Source organism: Rana temporaria, chromosome 1, assembly GCF_905171775.1.
Source record: "Rana temporaria chromosome 1, aRanTem1.1, whole genome shotgun sequence".
Lineage (NCBI taxonomy): Eukaryota > Metazoa > Chordata > Amphibia > Anura > Ranidae > Rana > Rana temporaria.
In genome coordinates this window covers 247,264,291-247,288,632 of record NC_053489.1, presented here as the reverse complement: position 1 = coordinate 247,288,632, position 24,342 = coordinate 247,264,291, and the positions used below count along the sequence as shown (strand labels likewise).

At 45.8% G+C, this 24,342-nt stretch overlaps 1 protein-coding gene and 1 non-coding gene across 2 annotated transcripts in view; both read right to left on the bottom strand.

Annotated features, from left to right (window-relative positions):
- The window catches only part of SUPT16H (SPT16 homolog, facilitates chromatin remodeling subunit), a 73,340-nt gene extending 49,260 nt beyond the window's left edge, over window positions 1-24,080 (bottom strand). The window contains exons 1-5 of the mRNA XM_040352962.1: window positions 23,843-24,080; window positions 23,228-23,320; window positions 12,062-12,232; window positions 9,947-10,102; window positions 7,832-7,978 (exon numbers count right to left, since the gene is read on the bottom strand). Coding sequence (XP_040208896.1) covers window positions 7,832-7,978; window positions 9,947-10,102; window positions 12,062-12,232; window positions 23,228-23,320; window positions 23,843-23,908 — 633 coding nt within the window. The 5' untranslated portion in view covers window positions 23,909-24,080. The remainder of the gene's footprint in view (window positions 1-7,831; window positions 7,979-9,946; window positions 10,103-12,061; window positions 12,233-23,227; window positions 23,321-23,842) is intronic.
- LOC120925405 lies at window positions 23,437-23,532 on the bottom strand. Its single transcript, XR_005746679.1, has one exon. It is a non-coding gene; the product is annotated as a small nucleolar RNA U6-53/MBII-28 (small nucleolar RNA).
- Window positions 24,081-24,342: the final 262 nt, after the last annotated feature.

The following is a 24,342-nucleotide window of genomic DNA, read 5'->3' as shown; positions in this document are numbered from 1 at the left end:
CCTGGTTCTCTGATGTACAGAGACAGAGAGCCAATAGAGGGCAGTGAAGGTTTTGCAAAACGAAACAAGATCTTGATCACCTCCTTGATTAGTCACCACAGTGAGAAATATCCCAGTACTGTGGTGATCAGGAAACAGACAACCAGGAAGTGTCCAGAACAGAGAGGAATTACAGCAACATCAAAGCAAAAACGAACAATGAGGACATGAAACCAGGACTGCAGTAAGGTAAAGGAAGCCATTTAGCTAAAAAAAAAAAAAAAAAATTCCTTTAGTGACCCTTTAAGAAACAACTTTTTGCAAAGGAGGAGCTTGTTCACAGCAGAACACTTAGACCTATTAAACACCTTGTAAAGGATATCTAGAAGCTAAAGAAGTTGGAATTTAAAAGGCACATGGGTAGATAGTGTAAAAAAAAAAAAAAAAAATAGGGGTTTTTATTGTAGAAATTTTTTTAAAAACACTTCTACATATCTGTATCAATTTTGTTAAACGGCCCATATAAAGGTTATCATAACTAGAGGTCGACCGATATGGGTTTTTCTCTGGCCGATGCCGATATTTAGAAATCGGGGCAGCCGATGGCCGATATATGATGCCGATTTTTGCAGCCGATATTTTGGGCAGATTTTTGGATTGGGATGCATTGTGGAGGAGGATGGATGGTGCTGGGCGTAGGTGGGAGATGCGTTGTGGAGGGGGAAAGATGGTGCTGGCTGTGCCTGGGGGATGCATTGTGGAGGGGGGTGGATGAATGGTGCTGGGCGTGGGTGGGGGATGCGTTGTGGAGGGGGATGGCTGGATGCTGCTGGTCGTGGAGGGGGGATGTGTTGTGGAGGGGGAGATGGATGGAGCTGGCCGTGGGTGGGAGATGCTTTGTAGAGGGGGGTGGATGGATGGAGCTGGCTGTGGGTGGGTGATGTATTGTGAAGGGGGATGGATGGATGGAGCTGGCCGTGGGTGGGGGATGCATTGTGGAGTGGGAGATGCTTTGTAGAGGGGGGTGGATGGATGGAGCTGGCCGTGGGTGGGGATGGATATATAGATATAGATAGATAGAGATATAGATAGATAGAGATAAAAGGATTTTTGTACTCACCGTAAAATCCATTTCTCTGAGTTCATAGACGGACACAGCATCCTTTGACCTTAGGGTTATGCTTCTTCCTACCAGGAGATTTAGGCAGAATTCTACAGCACTTAAGGTGTTAAAAACTTTCCTTCATGCCGCTCCTCCCAGGGGGCGTGGCTCCCCCAGGCATAACCCCCACTCTGCTTTAGCAGCCTCAGTTCGTAACAAGCAGTACAAACAAAGGAGGGGTGGGTGCTGTGTCCGTCTATGAACTCAGAGAAATGGATTTTACGGTGAGTACAAAAATCCTTTTTTCTCTTTCGTTCATAGACGGACACAGCATCCTTTGACCTTAGGGACGTCCCCAAGCAGTGTCAAAAAAATTCGAGGGGTGGGAAAATAACACAGCAAAAACAGGTTACACCCCAAACAAAATCGGAGTTACTCAACGGAGGAACTCCAACCTTAAACTGCCGCCTGTAACACCCTGCGGCCGAAGGAGGCATCAGAAGATGCACTCACATCCACCATATAAAACTTTGAAAAAGTGTGGAACGACGACCAGGTCGCTGCCTTACACACCTGTAACACAGAGGCTTGGTGTCGGAAGCCCAGGAGGCCCCGATCGCCCTGGTCGAATGCGCCATGACCCGAAAGGGAGGCGCCCGCCCCTTCAGGGCGAAGGCCTGAAGCACAACCTGTCGGATCCACCTGGAAATGGTGGCCGACGAGACTGCCAGGCCCTTACTGGGACCGGACACAGACACGAACAGCGAGTCCGACTTCCGGAACGGAGCTGTCGCCGACAAGTAAACTCGAAGGGCCCGAACCACATCCAGAGAATGTAAAGAGGCCTCCTTCGGGTTCTTCGGCTGAGGACATAATGATGGAACAACAATGTCCTCGTTAATGTGAAAGGCCGAAACGACCTTCGGAAGAAAAGAGGGCTGCGGGCGCAGCACCGCCTTATCCTGATGGATGACCAAGTAGGGGGCCTTGCAATACAAGGCCGCCAGTTCAGACACTCGTCTGATAGAGGTAATAGCTACCAGAAAGACCACCTTCTGCGACAAAGTCAGCAAGGGGATCTCCCGAATGTCCTCAAAGGGGGCACGCTGAAGCGCCGAGAGGACCAAGTTCAAGTCCCAAGAAGGTAGCGGAGGGCGCACCGGGGGGGCCACATGCCGGACCCCCTGCACAAACGTGCGAACCAAAGAATTCGCTGCCAAGGGACGCTGAAAATAAACAGCCTGAGCAGAAATCTGACTCTTGATCGTGCTCAAGGCAAGAGCCTGGTCCACTCCCCGCTGTAGGAACAGCAGGATCCGGGACACCACGTAAGTACGGGGGTGCCACTTCATCTCCTCACACATAGAGATGTATGCTTTCCATGTACGATGGTAAATTTTTCGAGAAGTGGACTTCCGTGCACGCAGCATGGTAGAGATTACCGGGCCCGACAGGCCCCGGTCCTTCAGTACCTGGTTTTCAACAGCCACGCCGTTAAAGCCAGTGACCGTAAAGCAGGATGGAAGATCGGGCCCTGAGACAGGAGATCTTCCCTCAGAGGCAGACGCCAGGGGGCGTCTGTCACCAGACGTACCAGGTCCGCGTACCAAGAGCGACGCGGCCAATCCGGGGCGATCAGGATCGTTGGAATACCTTCGGCTTCCACCCTGCGCAGCAGGCGGGGTAGGAGCCTTAGAGGAGGGAAGGCGTAAATCAGGTGATATTGACCCAGGGAGCCACTAACGCGTCTGACGCGTCTGCCCATGGGTCCCTTGACCTAGCCACAAACCGTGGTACCTTCCGATTGAGACGGGACGCCAGAAGGTCCACGTCTGGAGTGCCCCATTTTTGGCACAGGATCTGAAACACCTCCGGGTGGAGAGACCACTCCCCTTGATCCAGAGTCATGCGACTTAGGGAGTCGGCTTGCCAATTCAGAACTCCCGGAATGTATACCGCCGACAGGGCCGGAACGGACCTTTCGGCCCACCGAAGTATGTGAGCGACCTCCGTCGCCGCGGCCGAGCTCCTTGTGCCGCCCTGATGATTGATGTACGCCACGGCCGTGGCGTTGTCGGACTGGATCCTGACAGGACGGCCCTGCAGCTCCAGCGACCACCTGACAAGGCACAGCTTGATTGCTCGGAGCTCCAGGATATTGATCGGCAGGCGGGACTCCTCCCGAGTCCAGCGCCCCTGGGCTGACTGGGTGCCCCCCCAGCCGAAGAGGCTGGCATCCGTCGTGACCACTGTCCAGCGGCACGGAAGAAAAGACTTCCCGGACCGAAGCACCGGAGACGTCAGCCACCATGCCAGGGAAGACTTGGCCAGATGGCTCAACCGAATCTGGTGATCCAGAGAAGATGGGACCCTGTCCCATCGTGACAGAATCTCCTTCTGTAGTACCCTGGTGTGGATTGGGCATACAGAACTGCCTCGAAGGAGGCCACCATCAGACCCAGAACCCGCATGCAGAAGCGAAGAGATGACCACTTCTGGGTCAACAACTGTCTCACTGCAGATTGCAGGGTCAGCAGGTTTTGCGATGGGAGGAACACTTTTGTCTCCCCCGAATCCAAAACCAGCCCCAGGGGTTCCAGCCTCTGGGACGGAACCAACACTGATTTTCTGAGATTCAGAAACCAGCCGAACTCCTGCAGAGTCCGACACGTGATGGACACGTCCTCCTCTAACTCTGAGCCTGAAGAAGCTCTCAGGAGAAGGTCGTCCAGGTATCCCACGATAGCGATCCCTCGCTGCCGTAGCAAGGCCAGGATCGGGGCGAGCACCTTGGTGAACACCCGTGGTGCCGACGCCAGCCCGAACGGGAGGGCCACGAATTGATAGTGGTCCTCCCCGATCGCAAAGCGCAGATACCTTTGGTGGCTTGTGCAAACGGGAACATGCAGGTATGCGTCCATGATGTCTAAGGACGCCATGAAGTCCCCCTGGTGGAGGGACGCCATGATAGAACGGACCGACTCCATCCTGAATCGCTGCACCTTGACAAAGGAGTTGAGGGCCTTTAGGTCCAGGATAGGGCGAACCCCTCCCTTCTTGGGGACCACGAACAGATTGGAGTAGAACCCCCGAAACCGTTCCAGCGAGGGGACCGGCACAACCACCCCCCTGTCCAGAAGATCCTGGACAGCCCCGGACAGGGCTAGCCGACGATCCGGAGGAAGCTGGAGGTTGGATGGAAAAAAATCTGTTTGGGGGACAAGAAAGGAACTCTATCTTGTACCCCGAGGCGACCACCTCGCAAACCCAACGGTCGGATAGAAGAGAATTCCACCGATCCACGAAGTCGTGAAGCCGTCCCCCCACCCGAGACCCGGGCGGGGGCAGACCTTCATGCGGAAGCAGGCTTGTCCGCAGGCTTGTTCGGTTTTTTGAACCAGGGGCGCTTACGCCCGGCAGCAAGGGCTTTTGCACCTTGCGGACCTTTTCCAGCCGCGCTGGCGCACGAAAAAAACCGTTTAGGGGGTAGTAAAAGTAGGACCTTGCTTGCGGCGAGGTTCCCTACCCTTCCCCGACTGAGGGAGCAAGGTGCTCTTACCTCCAGTGGCATCCTTAATGATGTCATCCAGGGATGCCCCCAAAAGCCGTCCGCCCTTAAAGGGCAAATCTACCAAGGCCTTTTTTGAGTACTGGTCAGCCGACCAGCACTTCAGCCATACAAGGCGGCGCAGAACCACTGCGTAGACAGAAGCCCTGGAAAGCAAAGGAATCTAATCCATATCCGCCTCGCAGAGAAACTTCTGACCCTGAATCAACTGTTCAGCCAGGTCCCTAGAGGACTCGGAAGCCCCCTGGACCTCCAGGTCCTGCAGCAGGAGCTTCGCCCTTTCAGTCAGCGTCTGAGCTACCAGGGCTCCGGCCAGAGCAGGCCTTACCACCGAACCCACCACCGAGAACAGGGAGCGGGCCACGGCCTCCACTCTCCTATTAGCGGGGTCCTTGAAAGCAGGAGCCCCCTCCACAGGCAACGTAGTAGCCTTACTCAGTCTGGACACAGGAGGGTCCACCGACGGAGGAGTGACCCACTTTTTTAAAAAAGTCCTCCTCCAGGGGGTAACGGTAGCAAAGCTTTTAGGAACCGTAAAAGCCTTTTGCGGTGTATCCCATTCCTTATACAACATATTGTCTAAATAAGGAACACAGGGGAATACCTTAGCGGTACGCGGTGGTTTGCGGAATCCAAAAGGACTGACACCGCTGGTGTCTCCGCCAAATCCTCTAAATGAAGAGCCTCACGCACCGCAGTAATAAGAGCTCCAACAAATTCCTTATCAGCAGACTCCGCAGCAGAGTCATCCTCGCTGTCCATGTGGGTTAAGCCCGCATCCTCTGACATGACAGAACCAGAAGCATCAGATTCTGCGTCAGAGATATCCCCAGAAACAGCCTCCGGGGGGGGGCGCTTTTTTACCCCCCAACCGAGCACTGGCTGCTTCAAACCTGGTGAGAAAAGACTCCAGGACAGCCGACACCGATTCAACAGATGTGGCAGGGGGAGGGGCGCTTAAGGGTTAATTCCGGCATTGTAAGAAATGAGGGGCCTGATTCAGGCTCCATATTGCCGTTGCCATTTCACCCCTACTGCCAAGGGCAGGAAAAAAGTCCCCCACAGGTCACCTCCCGGCCGCTAGAGCACAGTATGGGGCCCCCTGAGACTCACCACCCCCCTGGTACAGCGCGGTCTGTGAAGGCAAGTGTGTGCTGAGGAGAAGCTGCAGCGCTGCGTCTGTCCCCTCAGATGATTCGCGGTCTTTTTTCCCCGCCGAAACGGCCACTAGAGGCCGAACTAGTGCTGAAAATGGCGCCGGCCACAAGAAAATGGCCGCCGAATAATACAAGCGCGGCTCCGGCAAAATGGCCGCCGTTGCGCAGTTTTAAAAAGACAGTGTACCCAAAAATGACAGTACACCAAAACAGCACACAGCACACACAAAAATGCCCAGAATGTCCACCACAGTCCCCTGCAGTGACACAGAACAGCCCCAGCCATACCCGAGTGAAAAAAAAATATGAGCCCCAGGGAAAAAACCCCCTGCACAGCCGTCACCCAAAGGGGGAAGGAGGGAGAGGAATAAGGGAGAGAGGAAAGCAGGGGAAAACCCTCAGTCGACCTCCCAAGGGAAAACATTCCAGCCAGACCACTTACCTGAGTAAGGGGCCACTACTTACCTGTCCTGCGACTACCTGGCTGGAGGTATCCCAGACAGAACCAACGTCCGCGAACGGCATGGCTGTCAGCCAGACACACTGTGACAAGGCCATAGAGACCGGTCATATGTGTGCCCTAGAACCGAAGTTCCCCGGCCGCCCCTGGAGCAATGGGGCCTGTCGTGGACGTCCCAAAGCGGAGCTGAGGGCCGGCACACGCTCGAAGGCCGAACCTGGGGGGACTACAAGGGTCGAGGACCCAGCCTGTCACCCAGTCGGCTGTTGATAGAAGAATCGCAGGATTCAAAAATAAAAATAAAATAAAAAAGCGAGGAAAAAACTCGCAAAATGCAAAAAAATTTGCAAGAAAAAACTCCAGAGTCCAGGACTCCAGAGAGAGCCTGACTCTCCTGACGGTTAGGCAGAAACAAACTGAGGCTGCTAAAGCAGAGTGGGGGTTATGCCTGGGGGAGCCACGCCCCCTGGGAGGAGCGGCATGAAGGAAAGTTTTTAACACCTTAAGTGCTGTAGAATTCTGCCTAAATCTCCTGGTAGGAAGAAGCATAACCCTAAGGTCAAAGGATGCTGTGTCCGTCTATGAACGAAAGAGAAATATATATATCTCTCTATCTATCTATCTATCTATCTATCTAGATATATATATATAAATAAAAAATGAGTGTGTATACAGGAGAGGGGTGTGCTCTGACATGTACACACTGTCCATTGGATGACACCTGTGAGCTCCCACGTGAGTTGGAGTACTATGTACAATCACTAGAGAGCCGAGGCACCTATCAGAGATGATAGGAATACTGTACATTACCCCAGTCTCCAGCAGCACGAGAAATTAATCCTTCAGCCACGCTGCTGGTAGCCTGCAAGCTGACACCCCCCGCCCCTCTACCTCGGAGGGCTGTACTGTAGCAGAAAGCAAACTTGTCACAAGCCCGAGCAGCTGCAGTACAAGTTGTCTGCGCGAAGAGATCACAAAAGCTTCCTGCATGCTGGGACGGTGGCGGGATTACTGAACATGGGCTCTAGGCTACGGCTGGAGCCGTAGCCTAGAGCCTATGTTCAGTAATCCCGCCACCGTCCCAGCATGCAGGAAGCATAACAAGTGTGATCTCTTCGTGCAGACAACTACTGCAGTTGCTCGGGCTTGTGACAAGTTTGCTTTATGCTACAGTACAGCCCGCCGAGGTAGAGGGGGGGGGGGGGGCGGCGCGCAGGCTACCAGGCTGAAGGATTAATTTCTCGTGCTGCTGGAGGTGGGGCGGGGTTTAGCGTGGCAGCCGAAAATCGGCCGATTTTTTTACAATAATCGGCGCATGCCGATTTCTTAAAAACGGCCAAATATCGGCCGATATATTGGCCGACCGATATATCGGTCTACCTCTAATCATAACACTTCCAACAATACAAAGTTATATTTAGGAGGTCCAATGAGTACAATAGTATCAAAAAATTCAACACCTTACTCTGTAAACTGTAGCAAGCCTATTATTGAAGTTCTAAAACTGCAGAATTGTGGTCATGATAGAAGGAACCGCAAGATCGCTTTTAATCAAAATTCCTCACCTCATCAGCATCCACAATCTCCATGACCCGTTCTTTAAAGAACTTGTTAAAGACATCAGAGGTAATTAAAGATGCCTTCTTCATTAGATTTAATTCCCCGTCTTCCTTCACAGCAATTGTGTAAGCTACAGCAGCACTAAGATCTACCTAAAAACAATGAAAAACACATTTAAGTTTTTTTTGTTTTTACAAACAAAATTTGCAACATTTTACAAAATGTCTAAAACCTCGTACACACGATCGGACTTTCATCGGACAAATCCATGGAATTTTGTGCAAAGGGTGTTGGCTGTGAACTTGTTCTGCATATAGACGGCAGAACTTTTTCAGCCAACATACACGCAACTATGTGGTTTTTCAACTCTTTAGTGCCACCCTTTGGGCAACTTCTGCTAATGTTTCGCTATGGTTAACATTGGTTCTGAGCATGCGTGTTTGATTTTATTCCGACTGACTTGTGTACACACGATAATCCGTCGGCACACATTTGTCTTCCGAAAATTTGAGAGCATGCTATCCCACATTTGTTTTCGGGAATTCCAACAACAATTGTCCGATGGAGCATACAAACGGTCGTATTATCCGGACAAAACTCTGACATCACATATTTGTTGTCGGAAAATCAGATTGTGTGTACGAGGCTTAAAGGGGTTGTAAAGGTTAGTCTTATTTTCTAAATAGGTTCCTTTAAGCTAGTGCATTGTTGGTTCACTTACCATTTCCTTACATTTCCCTTCTAAATGTTTTTTTTCTTTGTCTGAATTTCTCACTTTCTGTTTCTCCTCAGTAAGCTTTCCACCATTATCTGAGCGGTGGAAAATCATTTAGAACAGCTTACTGAGGAGGAACAGGAAGTGAGAAATTCAGACAAAGAAAACAAAAAGAAAACAAAAACCTTTAGAAGGGAAATGGAAGGAAAAGGTACGTGAACCAACAATGCACTAGCTTAAAAGGAACCCATTTAGAAAATAAACAAACCTTAACAATCCTTTTAAGGCTACATTTACATGGATGTAAATCTTTGAAGATCCTATTATGAATGTTTTTTCTAGCAAAGAAGTTCCTACGTAATGATTAGCAAATACTTGCATAAAATTGTCGTCACCATCTAGAACAGTGGTTCTCAACCTTGATAAACCGTGACCCCTTGATAAAATTTCCCAAGTTGCGGGGACCCCTAACGGTAAAGTTATTTTTGTAGCGTGCATTGTCAGCATCCAAGGTAAGACAAGTAATTTGTGCCCCTAACCCATGGACATTTAGCGCTCCCCGAGTCCCTTCCACTCGTACAATATTAAAACTCCTTATGGTACATTTGAGGATGTACCCCTCTATCTCTTTGTTCTTCTTTCTCCCCCCCCCCCCATTCCTCTCTCTAGCCATCTTTCGCTCCCTTTTTCTTTGTTCCTTCCCCTCTTTTTCTCTCCCTTCCATGCATTCTCTATTTTTATTTCTTCTCTTATTTCTTGGTGGGGGGTAGGGTTAGTAGGATCAGTGGGGGTGCTGGCAGGGAGTTCTGATCAGTCAACTTAGTTGCTCTTATTCAAGGTCATCTGCTGATCTGAGAACTGTAGTGAGGACTTTTAATGGCAACTATAATCACAGGTAGTGTTACTCACTGTATCTCCGCATTCACGGTGTCTCAGACTTTGTAGTGTCTCGTAGCAGTGACACCTATGCTGAAATCAGGAGATAGGGTCTCCTCCAGCCTCTTCCAATTCACATTCCTCATGTCAGCTGATTTCTAGTCTCTGCCCCCCAGCCATTCCGTGAACTGAACGGGTGGCTGAGTGGGTGGCTGCGGGCTTCAGGAACAGCCCATGATTTGGTGACCCCCTGGCAAATCATCATTTGACCCCCAAGGGGGTCCCGACCCCCAGGTTGAGAACCACTGATCTAGAAGCTCAAACATGTTACTTTTCCTGACAGAAGCATTTTATTGAGGCTGTGCAAATGTTTGTCCCGGTACATTTGTTATAAATCAGGCCCCAGAGTGTTTAAAATTATTTCATAAAGAAGAATTTGCACAGAAAAGAAAACCTGTGCCAACATTTAGCCCTTATCCACAGTTAACAAAAAGACATGCAGCAAACAAAAGGCCTCACCAACTCTTACCTTTTCATAACCCTCTTTATTCAGGCAGTCATACCAACTTTTCATGAAATCGCCTGGGAATTTGTCTTTGGTAAAAACACCAATGCGCTTTCCTTTCTTGCTGCCATTAATTGCTTCTACCATCTTATCAAAGCTAGCCTTGTTACTTTCATTTTGCTGGAGAAATGGACAAGAAAATAAGTACGGCAGCGGCATATTAACAAAACAGACTTTAAAAAATAAAGATTACAAAAAGCAACAATAAAATTCTACTTCTAAAATATTTGGTGTAAAGAATATATACAAGATGCTACACTTTTAAAGATATTGCAATGATCGAAAACAATATAATAAAACATATACACAAGCTTGTTAACGGCTTTACAAAGCCACTATGGTCCTCGTGCACTGCTCCTGTCTCCCCCCATGTTTCCAGTCATAACGTCGAATTACTGGGCAGAGGTGGCAAGGGTTCTACAGGAAGAGAATTAAAAGCACTTTTCCAATGCGCAGTCATAATGCAGGAAATTTGGTCATGCTGTGATTCTGAGCAGAGCCAAAATAGGCAATGTTAACTGGGCTCCACCCACTGACAGGGGGAAAGCAAATAAGGCAGTTTCAGGGCTATATTTTAAGACAATGCTTTAACTATATGGGACATGAATTTTGCATGAGGAAATCGTACTGCGTGTTTTAAGTCAAGTTCTAGGGCCTCTTCACACCGTTTCCAAACAGCAAAGCTCGTGGATTTTGCTGTATGAAGACATATCTATTAGATATCCGATGTCTTTCTCTATGGAAATAATTCATATGCACTGTAATTTAGTGTGGAAAATAAACTATATAGGGTCATGTACACCTATGTGCATGCATTACAACAAACAAGGACAGTGTACATAAGATTCCAGCTGTACAAGTCCTTTTACAAGAGGTTAAAAAAAAAAAAGGATGAATCAGGTTTAGGGTCTGCAAGGAAAGTGGCTATATTAACCACTTGCTTACTGGGCACATATACCCCCCCTCCTGCCCAGGTGAAATTTCAGCTTTCGGCACTGCGTCGCTTTAACTAACAATTGCGCGGTCATGCGACGTGGCTCCCAAACAAAATTGACGTCCTTTTTTTCCCCCACAAGTAGAGCTTTCTTTTGGTGGTATTTGATCGCCTGTGCGGCTTTTATTTTTTGCACTATAAAACAAAAAAGAGCGGCAATTTTGAAAAAATACAATATTTTTTACTTGTTGCTATAATAAATATCCCAATAAAAAAAAAAAAAAAATTTTTCTCAGTTTAGGCCGATACGTATTCTTATACATATTTTTGGTAAAAAAAAAAACAAAAAAAACAAAAAAAAAAAATCGCAATAAGCGACTGGTTTGCGCAAAAGTTATAGCGCCTACAAAATGGGGGACAGATTTTTTTTTTTTTTTTACTAGAAATGGCGGCGATCTGCGATTTTTATTGGGACTGCGACGTTATGGCGGACACATCGGACACTTTTGACACATTTTTGGCGCCATTCACAGTTATACCGCGATCATTGCTATAAATATGCACTAATTACAGTATAAATGTGACTGGCATTGAAGGGGTTAACACTAGGGGGTGAGGAAGGGGTTAAATGTATTCCCTGCATTGTGTTCTAACTGTAGGTGGAGGGGGGGGGGGGGGTGACTGATCTATGTCCCTATGTACAAGGGACACAGAGCGGTCTCCTCTCCAGAGACAGGACACTGTCTCTGTGTAAAACGGCAATTAGAGATGATCTCGTATGTTTACATATGAGATCATCTCTCATTAGCCGCACAGATCGCATCGCAAGCGGCCACTCTGATTGGCCGTTCGCGTCGATCTGTAATTGGCTGTGTCCAAGGGACACGGCCAACAGTTTCCCCGCTGCGCGCTCTGGAGCGCGCGGGGGGAACGCCCAAAGGGGCGGACGTCAATTGACGTCCAGTAAGATTTTCAGGTCCGCGCTGTAGCCGTCATTCGGCTATAGCGCGGGTCTGAAGTGGTTAACCTCACCAACTCTTTCCATCAACAACTAAACTGCAAAACAAAAATGAAAACCATGTCAACCAACAATAAATGCAAAAATGAACCCTTTAATAAGCAATGTCAATGAGTCACGCATTTACCTTCTCTCGAACAAGCAGTGTGATAGCTGGAGTGCCATTTGCATTCTCATTGCCCTTTGTGTTTGCAATTTGCTTCAGGAATTCAACTTTCTTCTTGCTGGCCATAAAAATAATCTTGTCCTCACAAAATACCATTATGGTGTCTGTTAACTCATATCCAAAAAGCCATGTCTAAAAAATAAAAATAAAAAAACACAACATGTTGGCATAGTCAATTTATTTTCTTATGCAAAACTAAATGCTAGCAGGTTATACAATTATGTAATACATTTTATTAATTTATACATATTGAGCCTACATTATATGTTATTTAAAGAGAGTCCCAGTGGTCACAAGCTTACACCCAATAACTTACTGCCAGAGATTTATTTTTTGTTTTTGTAAAAAAAAAAAAAAAAAAAAAGGCGGCATGAAGATTAATTAAAACTTCCAAACATTTTTTGAAAGCCGAGACCCTGAAAAATAAAATGGTAGTATTTATGTCACATGATACTAGCACAATGTTTTCTCAGTAAACAAAGGTTAATTTTGGAGCACACAATGGTAATCACAGCACTAGTCTTTCATTACAAGTTCCAGTGGCAGAAAGGACTTGTAATGAACGACGCAGCTGTAGTTATGTAAAATTTTAAAAAAGAAGAGGTATGCCAACAGGCAAACACAAAATAATCTCCACTCATTCCAGCTGGGACACAATAGGCAGCCTCTCTGGAACAAATGGCGATGCCATGCGGGCTTGGAAACTTTTGGAGTTGTGGCTGTGAAGGTCTAAGTGGGCTACAGATAGAAGACCGCCAAGGGACCTCAAAGCATTCTTACTCAACAAAATGGCAAAAAAATAAAATAAAAAAAGTAGGTTATAGAAATTCTACTGCCAACTCACCAAATAGGTGTGGTCTAAGCAGCACACAAAAAAACTAGCTATGAAACCCAGTTATAGACGGAGGCCACAAAGCAATAAGAAGCGGCTGAAAAAGACACCAGTGGCCTTAATGAAATAACTAAGGTTTTTAGTATCAAGATTACCGTATACTGTATTTTCCGGTGTATATAGTGACCGGACGTATAAGACGACCCCCTAATTATACTGTATTTCTATAGTTTTTGCCTATACTCACTGCATATGACGACCCCCGTTCTGAGGCTTCATATTGCCCATATTTCCTCTTCCTTAATGGAAGTTAAGGGCCATACCGCACTGAGCCAATCACAGCGAGCGATGTATTCTATTAATGAATACAAAGCCTGCTCGGATTGGCAGAGGCTGTAACATCAGCCCGCACCTCCGACTCTCAAAGCCAATCCGAGCAGAGGTCATCGCTCCAATCTGAGCAGGCTATGTATTCATTAATAGAATACATCACTCGCTGGGATTGGCTCAGCGGTGTATACTGTATGAAGCCGAAGCTACAGTATTAACGCACATCCGGCAGGCTGACATACAGACGGCTGCATTTGATACCCGGTGTATAAGACGACCCCCGCTTTCTGGCCTTTTTTTTTTGTAAAAGGTCATCTTATACACCGGAAAATACAGTATATATTTTAAAAACGCACACACACAGTACCCACCCCACAAATAGTTAAAATTAAGATAACGTTCTCTTTATTTTTTTTTTAACTCCCCTTAAGGCGTCACCTACTCTGTACCTCTACATGGGCCAATAGACATTGGGCTAGGAAATCCCCAACGAAAAACTACAGGTGCACATCTTCACTGGTCTCACGATTCGATTATCTGGTCAACGATTCGAAGGAGGCCCTTCCTCCCTTCAATCTTCTGGGACACATCACATGTCCCAGAAGATTGCCTAGCTATGCAGGACAGCGCAGTGAGACATGCTGAACGCTGTCACAGCCGGATGCCCATAGTAGTATTGCCAGCACTGTGGACAGGCAGGGGGAGAGAATGGAGGGTTCGGGTGGCCACAGCGCTGGATTGTGGGACAGGCGAGTCTTTTTGCGCACTCGTGGAATGGCGACAAACTACGGTATGTAAAAATCTCCATAGGCAACGCTTTAAAAAAAAAAAAAAAGAATTAAACGGTTAGCAGGTTAGAGTTACAGAGGAGGTCTAGTGCTAGAATTTCTCTCGCTCAGACGATTGCAGAGATACCTCACACGTGTGATTTAAACACTGTTTACATATGTGAGTGCGACTTCTGTATGCGTTTTCTTTGCTGCACAAGCACGCAGGGACAGGGGCACTTTTGAAAATATATATTTTTTCCCCTTATCTATTTACTGGAGGAAGACATTTATATGAAGGGCCTTGCTTGTAACCTCTGGATTCTCTCACTGGGGTTTCCTAGCCCAATGTCTATTGCCCCGTGTGGAGGTAAAAACAGAAGCCTGTGTCCTAAGTGTATTTACAGATGGTGTCTTATTAACTATTTGGAGGGTGGATACTGTATTTTTTTGTATGTGGTAATTTTGATACCAAATTTTTCATTATTTCATTGAAGCCACTAGGTGTCTTTCAGCAGCTTCTAATTGTATTGGGACCAGTCTATAACCGGGTTCTGGCTATTTTTTTGTACCATTCTGCCTCAGGATTCCTTTCAAGAGTCCTCGTACCTGCTGCAAGCAGTGGGCTGGCTCATGGAATAGATTTTGCAATATTAAAAACCTTGATAAAAAATAAAATTCTTAACAAGTTGATGCTAGCCTGGAGGAGTGAGCTTTCCAAATCAGGCTCCATTTGCATGCAAACTGTCCCAGATAATATTCACATGCTGAACCTCCATGTTTTTAAAGAACTGAAATCCAATTAAATAAGCCGGTCAGGGACATCAGGACTGAGAAAGAAGGGGGGGGGGGGGGGAGATGATGCTTGATTTCCTCCAGCCAAGAAATGAAAGGAGCTTTGACTTGCTGTAATTTCTAATGCACATCAATATATACAAGATTTTCTTTGATTGGCTGAGGGGGAATTTGTGTCAACAGCTGCCTGCCTTTCCACTTAGGCCCTTGAGATAAAGCCTTGTATTAATTGTAGAACACAAGGCTTCTCCTGAATGGTGGAGAATCATTCATGCTGATTCGATTTTATTCTGGAAGTAGATGGGAAGTTGCCTGTACTTCTTTGGAACACAGTTTTACTTTATGAAGCTATATTATTTTAAAAGGACTGGCACCTGTCCTGTGGTTATGAGATGCTTTTTCCATGTCTACAGCCACCATGAGCTAGGTGCAGGCAGTTTATAGAAGAGGATGCAGACACAACAGCTGCCCGTACACAGTTGCAAATCAAAATTTGACGTGTGCATGGACCCAGTGTGCTTTCGGATCAGTGAACACGCTCCTGCACGCATGTCATATTTTGACATGTGGCTGTGCCTATGCAGCTGCTGTTTCTTTGTCCACTTCTAAGTTACTGGCACACAGCTCTGAAGTGGATGCAGAACAAAGTGGCTTATACACATAGAACAGGTACTAGTGCCAGTGCAAGCCTTTTGAGTGATATTAACCGGTTAACGCCCACCGCATGTATATGTACGTCCACAGAATGGCACGTACAGGCATATGTGCGTACATGTATGTCCCCGCCTTTCCGCAGGTCGGGGGTCCGATCGGGACCCCCCCGGTACATGCTGAGGTCGGAAACCCGCGGGGAGCGATTCGGAATGAGGGCGCGGCTATTTGTTTCTAGCTGCCCCCTCGCGATCGCTCCCCAGAGCTGAAGAACAGGGAGAGCCGTATGTAAACACGGCTTCCCCGTGCTTCAATGTGGCGGCTGCATCGATCGAGTGATCCCTTTTATAGGGAGACTTGATCGATGACGTCAGACCTACAGCCACACCCCCCTACAGTTGTAAACACACACTAGGTGAACCCTAACTCCTACAGCACCCCCTGTGGTTAACTCCCAAACTAAAACTGTCATTTTCACAATAAACAATGCAATTTAAATGCATTTTTTGCTGTAAAAATGACAATGGTCCCAAAAATGTGTCAAAATTGTGTCCGCCATAATGTCGCAGTCACGAAAAAAAAAAAAAAAAAAAAAAAGCTGATCGCCGCCATTAGTAGTAAAAAAATAAAAAATAATAAAACTATCCCCTATTTTGTAAACGCTATTAATTTTGCGCAAACCAATCGATTGCGATTTTTTTTACCAAAAATAGATAGAAGAATACATATCGGCCTAAACTGAGGAAAAAAAAAGTTTATATATGTTTTTGGGGGATATTTATTATAACAAAAAGTAAAAAATAGTTTTTTTCAAAATTGTGGCTCTATTTTTGTTTATAGCGCAAACAATAAAAACCACAGGGGTAATCAAATACCACCAAAAGAAGGCTCTATTTGTGGGGAAAAAAAAAGGACATCAATTTTGTTTGGGAGCCACGTCGCACGACCGCGCAATTGTCTGTTAAAGCGACGCAGTGCCAAATCGCAAAACCTGGCCTGGGCATTTAGTTTTATTTTTTTGGTCATAAAATAAAAAAAGTTATACTTGAGATGGCAAGTATTCCCGCACTACTAAGAAAAATTTAATAGAGAGCCCAAGGTGCTGCAGACTCCGTAAGGGGTCAAACACTATACAAAAAAAATAAATAAAATCAATGGTTGGTGTTGTGCTCCAGAATAATGGATATTTAAAAAAAAGTGCTGGTGAAATACAAAATTAACTTAAAATGATTCATATGTTATAAAACCTTAATTATAAATAAAGGTGCGCAATGCATATAAAAAAGCACAATAAATAGTTGATCAAGTAAAAGTGCAAAGGTGCTAATAAAGCAACTGTAGCGCATGAATTATGTAGTCTTTATATACGAGTGTGTCAAACTGCACAATGCATAAAACAATAGTCCATATAAATGAATAAACGTGCAGAGGGGGTTGATCACTCATGGGGGGTCATCTCCTGCGCATTCCTTCCAGGGGGTCTCAGTGTGTGTAGAGCTTAATAGGCACTTCCTGTGTTCCTTTTACGGAGGCTTGGGTCAGTGGTAAAGGGCTGCTCAAATGCATTAAAACCGGGCACATATAGAGAATTCAAAGAGAACAGAGAGCCTCTATGGTGTAGTATGTTTAAGATGGATGTTTATTTGTAAAGTAGCAACAAAAAGATCAAATACTCACATTTGGTATAAAAATCGTGCACAGTGTAAAAACAAGCAGCGAGCTCGGGACATAGACGTCACTTCCGGTGTCCGTGTGCTACGCGTTATGTCGCGTGACTTTATCTGGGATGAATATGGTCAGCGGAAGGGTCATTAAATAGGTTGTTTAAAATGTAATTGCCGGTCGGCCATTTTGTCGAAGCCTTCGTATTGAAGGCATTAGAGCGGCCATTTGCAAGAGGATTTCTGGCTGGGCTACGACTGGGGCCATTTTGTCGTGGTTGAACATAGACAGCACACCGTCGCATCACGGCGCACAATGCCATAAACTATGCGTTTCCAACACAATACATAAATACAGAAAATGAATGATGGATGGCAAAGGGTAATGCCGTAACTAATGTGTTTCCAATTTATTAAATAAATGAAGAAAATTAATGATGCATGGCAAGGAGTGATAAAATTGCTGGTAGGAATTATAATCGCGACAATTTGTGTTGACACTACAATATGGCATGAATAGATAAGAGATCTGAAACGGGGAGTTGTTATATAAATATACCAAAGTAAACTTCTAAAAACAATGGGGGAGGGGCGATATAATACCAGTATTAATTCAGGGGGAATCAATATATATAATTTAAAAAAAAGTCACCCGCTCTAAAAAGTAAACAGAAGTTAATTGAGGTAGGAGCATAAAAATGTAATTAAAAAAAAAACGGTCACTAAAAAATATATATGTCATAAACTGGGACTCCGGAAGTGTCAGAGTTGGCGTAACATATAAAATATAATTAAATGGAGCAGAGTAGAATATGGCAGTAGAGAATACATATAATAAAGTAACATACTGGTAAGGTTTAATGATAATATAACGAATCGTTTTAAAAGTCACTGACAAAACAATTTAAAGCAAATTCTATGTCAAGACCCCAGGGTGTAAAAGTGTCGAGAATAAAAATATATTTGGATTCTAGTTGGCTAAGGGTTCCAACCTTGTGCCCACCTCTCCAATGCCCCAAAACCCAAGATGTGTGGGGTCTTGGTTATGTGTGGCAAAATGTTTAGAGACGCCATGTTTGTCAAATCCCTTAATGTTTTGTACATGTTCTTTATTTCGCACTTTAGGGGTCCATTTGTGCGTACTGTAAGCCACAGCTACATTCAAGGGCATACACTGCCCCTTCTGTGTTGCAACAAATAAAATCAGACTTCATATGTGTTCCCAGTGCTGGTGGATGCAAGTTTGAACTTCTTTTCTACTGGTCTTTTGGTCCTAGTACAAACAAAGCAACATTTGCATGGGTAGAAAAAGTTTCCTGTAAAAAAGTGTGTATCCAATTATTGGTGGGTCAGGAATATTTTTAACTATTTTGTCACTTAATGTCTGGGCTCTTTGTATACAATTTTTGGTGTCTGAAAAAAAAGATGGATTTCAGGTGCATGTCTATTATAAAAATAACGAGAAAATCATTAAACGACACTGGCAAATTCTATTGGGCGTTGTAATCTAGGACAATAGGTGCTACATTAATTCTGGAATCCTGTTTCTGTTCATCTTTATTCTGTTCCAAACGGTCCATTTTTTCCACTTCTTGCCTTTATGTGGTCACTGTTGTATCCTTTATCAATGAATCTGTGGCCTATCTTCAGCTAGGAAGACGTCTCTCTTGCTGCAACTCCTTCGTAAACGTATCAGTTGACCTTTGGGGATATTGCAAAGCCAATTTTGGTGGCGGCAGCTTTCCATCAGTAGGCAACTGTTCTTATCAACATTTTTAAAATGCGTTTTCGTACCAAGTGTGTTGTCTTCTTGCATTATTTCTAGGTCTAAGAAGGTTACATTCTTTTTGCTCATATCCCATGTTAATGTTTCGATTGTTTTTATTCAGGTTTTCCAATAATTGCACCAATCGTGTTTCATCTCCTTTCCATAAAATAAAAATATTGTCCAAGTATCAATTGAAGACGAGTTCTGAAGGTGTGTTCGTGAAAACCGTTTCATCTTCTTCGCAAATTTAGCACCCATCGCGACACTGGTCTTCTGGTGGTAATAATAGCGGTCATACTAGAAATAACTCTTCTTTAGGCAGAAGTCCAGCCATTTGACTAGATATTTTCTTTAGGGGCAGGATAATTCGGTGTGTGTTCTCAAAACAAATTTTGTGGCTTTGTAACACCAACCATTGATTTTTTACAAAGTTATACTTGCCTGGTTTGTGCCATGATATTGCACAGAACAGTCCCGTACCTCCTTTTTGGCAGTCCCTCACCAATGCAGTGAGCCACACACAGAATGGCTCAGCCAAACACCCTGCTCCCTCCTCACAAAGCCTATGGCTCCTGCCTATGCCTCCTGTGAGACCTGGAAGAGAGCAGCAGTACTGAAGCCAGGGACCGTGTTGGATTGGAGACAAGTGCTTAGGGGCTGGGGGGACAGTACAGATCGCTGGGAGCTTTCTTACGTTAATGCAGTGAATGCATGTAATGTATAAAGTAAACAAAAAAAAAAAAAAAAAAACATTTTGACTTTAGAACCAGTAACGGCTTGTACACAAACCAAAAGTAACGAAATTCTCATCACTTTGTTTCTTTCATCATAGAGGGAAGGCGGGTATGGATGCACTTTCCTCCCCTCAGCACAATGAGCGATGGCAGTACCATGCTCCCAATCACTCAGGATAGTCCTAAATGTGTCAGGGGGAGTTACCCCTTTCTGTCGCTTGTAAAAGGCACTCATAACTTTTACCATGTACAGAATTGCCTGGGCTACAGGTGATGTATCGATCACTGCTGCAGCAAAGGGGCAATATATCACCTTTGCTGTCAGAGGGCACACACTAAGATTATATATATATATCTATATAGCTCTATAGCGAATAATAGATATATTTTACACACACAGCAGATGGGAAGTGGTTATTAAAGGAAGGGGTTTTTTTTTTAAATAACAAACCTGTCATACCTGGCCTGTGCAGTGGTTTTGCACAGAGCAGCTTTGATCCTCTTCTTCTTGGGTCCCTCACCAGTGCTCCTGGACCCTACCTTCTGTCGAATGCCCCCAGAGCAAACAGCTTGCTGTGGGGGTATCTGAGCAGGCTCGCTCCTGAGCCGCTGCTTTGCATGTACATTCACAGAGCCACGACCTCATCTGTGGCCCCTATTCCTGTTCATTGACTCACTGAATGTGATGAACCGTGCACCCTACTAAATTGATAAAGCATTATGAAGTGCAACATCATAAACGACCACTAGATGTCCCTAGTGGATTACGTGCAAGATTAAATACAATCACATAAAATGAACTCTGAAGTGCTTATAAGTAAAATATGCATAGAATTACCACCAGATATTTCCAGTGGGTGACAATAACTTTAAAGCGCAGTATCCAAAAAATTCTATTGTTAAAAAAAAAAGTGAAAAGTCCAAAAACTTCCATCAAAATGACTTCATTCACCCAACAGTTAAATGTCTAAGGGTTTTCCTCTACCAACACCGGTCACACAGCCGACACCAGATTTTCCTACAATAAAGTGTCCAACAGTGGGGGGGGGGGGGGGGGTCATGTAAATCTAGTGAGTAGGTTGTGTTAAGGGTGTTGGTGGAGGAAGACCCTTCACTGCTGGATCAATGAAATCATATGCACAATTGGAAATCTTTTGATGGAAGTTTTTGGACATTGCACTTTAACAATATAATCATTTTTTTTGGACACTGCACGTTAAATGTGTCACCCACTAGAGATATCTGGTGGTAATTCGATGCATTATTTATAAGCACTTTAGAGTTCATTTTATGCGATTGTATTTAATCTTGCACTTAATCCGCTAGGGACATCTAGGGGTCGTTTATGATATTGCACTTTGTCAACTTTATGATTTTAATGCTTTATTAAAGGGGAGTTCCAGGTTTTTTTTTATATAAAAAGTCAGCAGCTACAAAAAGTGTAGCAGCTGGCTTTTAATAAACAGACAGTAATCTGCTCCACGGTCCAGCTCCGCTCAGCTCCCCCCCTCTGTCCAGTCGGCGTCTTCATTCCTAGTGTGGGCACCGGGCCGTGACAGCTTTCGGCTTTATGGCCGGGCACTCACTGCGCATGCGCAAGTGGCGCTGTGCTCGGTCAGACAATCGTCTGGGACCTGTCACGTGTCCCAGGCGATCGCCTACAGGGAGGGGCCGCCATAGGCGATATGACGTATTGCCTAAGCGGTCCCTGGGCGGAAGTGGGACAGGAAGTCCCACTCCTACTGAAGCCACCACTCCCCCCCACCCCCAAAAAAAATTACATGCCAAATGTGGTATGTAAGGGGGCGAGGAGTGGATTAAGCGGAAGTTCCACTTTTGGGTGGAACTCTGCTTTAATTAGTAAATGCACTATGGGATCCGACTTGTGAGAGCACAAGTCGCATGATAGGTCAAATCTAATGTTTCCCTATGAGAGCCATCTTACAGCGTTTGTTAACTCAAATATATATATATATATATATATATATATATATATATATATATATATATATATATATATATATATATATATATATATATATATATATATATATATATATATATATATTTTTTTTTTAATTAAAGCATGTTATACAGCACAGTGCTTGTGCTGTGTCATTTGGACCCCCATATCGCCTGAAATACCCGACTGATCCTGCCTAGCTATGCCCTGCCCTCTGCAGACAGACCATGATAATCATGAATGCTGAGCCCTGACATTGTGGTCTGTTTGCGTCATTCCATCAGCCGCAGCCTGCTATCTGTCTCCTGTGTCCTTCTCCCCCGTCTGTCTCTGCCCCCCCCCCCCCCCCGCTGCTTTCATTTCACATATTACATGCTCCCATCCTCTCTGCACCTTTATAATGATTGCCCCTGTTCTGTAACAAAAACTGCACAAATGTACCTGTATGAGCTACGCTGCTGCCGCTCAGCTGATTGTTGGTGGCTCGGAGCTCTGTCTCCTTCTCCTCCCCTCCAGCTGACGTCAGCGGGAGGGCTCGGCACCGCCCACTGCAGCTGTGAGTCGGAGAGACAAGGCAGGAGAGAAAATCAGCTGAGCGCGGAGCTCATACAGGTACAATCCTGCAGTTTTTTTTTTTACAGAACACAGGGACAATTATTATAATGCTGCAGCGAGGAGGGTCACAATACAGGGGTTGTAAAGGCAGAAGTTTTTTTTATCTTAATGCATTAAGATAAAAAGAATTGTGTGCAGCAGCCCCCCTCACTTGCCCGAGGTCCCTCTCTGTCCAGCGATGTCTTGAGTGTCTCAGCCATCCCAGATTCTCCTTCCTGATTGGCTGAGACCCAGCAGCAGCACCATTGGCTAGCTGACTTTAAAAACAGCGGGAGCCAACCAGGGGAGAGGGGGCTGGGCACCTTATCTAAATGAACACAGGGAGCTGTGACTCGGCTGCTTGCTGTGGGGGAACTGAAGAGGAAGGGGCCAGGATCACACAAAAGAGGGACCCAAGAAGGAGATTTGGGCTGCTCTTTACAAATCCACTGCAACAGAGAAGCCCGGTATAATATAATTGTGTTTTTTTATAATAAAAAAATGTGACTTTACAAACACTTTAAGTTGGATCATAAGCTGCACCACTTATGTTGGAGCAGTATGAACCATGGATCAAAGTGGTTGTAACCCTGTTACACCAATTGTACCTACAGTTAATCCTATAATAAGGCTTACCCCATAGGTGCTGTAAATATCTTCTAAATCTGTACGGTTTAGGAAAGATTTACCATAAACTCGCTTGAGCCTTTTCTTCAGCAGCCGTGCCTGGCGGCTTCCACGGGAGTGGAGTCATTGCGGCTCTGGCCAATCACAGAGCCGGAGTCTACGAACCCGGGAATAACTCCGGGAGACAAGTCACATCGGTGTGCGGGTACCGCTGCAACAGCTTCGATCCAAGGCATTTCATAATGAGCTCATTATGAAATACATTAGATCGAAGAAGTTGCTGCGATGCATACTAGCTCATTATGCCTTTGCCTTGCAGAATTTTTGTTTTTGGGATTTACAACCACTTTAAAGTATTATGTACTATTAGCTTTAGGAGTCAATGGTCCTAATGATCGCTCTCACCTGTAGGGCAGTAGACTTGGCATACACAATCTCCTCATCCACTCCCACCGAAACTACAATGGCATCAACGTCGGAAAACTCCTCTTCACCTTTCTGTGGGTAGAGAAAACAAACAAAACAAAAAAACTCATCAATAAAATAAATTACGAAAGCCAAACTTTATGTGAAGGTGATGCAAGTGGTGGGGCGTTTGTTGCTCTCCATGTTGGTCTCCTCAGTAGAGAAGGTTACACTCACATAGGGCCAGCGTAGAACCTAAAAGGCTCCTTGCTGCCTCAGTATTAGCATGGAAATCATCACAGGAAAAGCCAGTTAGGAGAGCCAGGCACCACCACAAAGACAACATTGCCCAATGATATAATGTAACATAACAGCCATGTCTTCTCACACGTGTTTGTATCACAGAGCAGGATGTATTACATCATGTATCCACTAGGAAACAATCCAAGTATCCCCCAATATAAAGGAGCGATCTCCCGATCTGCTTCCTTCCTTACAACACCGATCTCCTACAACACAAGGCCCCGATCTCCCCCCACACACTCACACATCAAGGCAACCCCCCCTGCCTGGAGCCCACTCATCTCCCATCCACAAACATGGGCGCCCCATCACCTTCCAGTTACTGTACATCCGCTTGACCCGCCGGTAATAGGCCTCTTTATCCAGACTGACCGCCATCCTCCACCCGGGCCGGGGCTCCTCTCCTCCCTCCGGAGCAGGCCGGGTTTCCCGCCTTCTCTTTCTTTCCCTCTACCCCACACACCGACCCGGGCGCGCTCGCTGAGGTGAGCCGGTCTAGGAAATGCCGCAGGGTTGAAGGCCAACCGCCTGTGTGAGGGAGTTTGTGCGTCAGAAAGCACCGACAGCAAAGGAGAGCGGGAAAGGCCGACCTCAGAAAGACAGAGAGAACCGGGGGGCGGAGAGAAAGGACTAAGAGAGAGGCGGAGAAAGCACGCGGCCTACAGCGCCACCTACTGCTGGCTTTAGACATTTCACAGGGCCATGCGACGAGGCTGTGGATGGTGCTAGATGTTTACCACGGTCACGTGACGCCATTGTGTGTCACTTACGGGGCTAGTGGGAGAGTGATGTTAGAACTCCCCCCCCCTCCC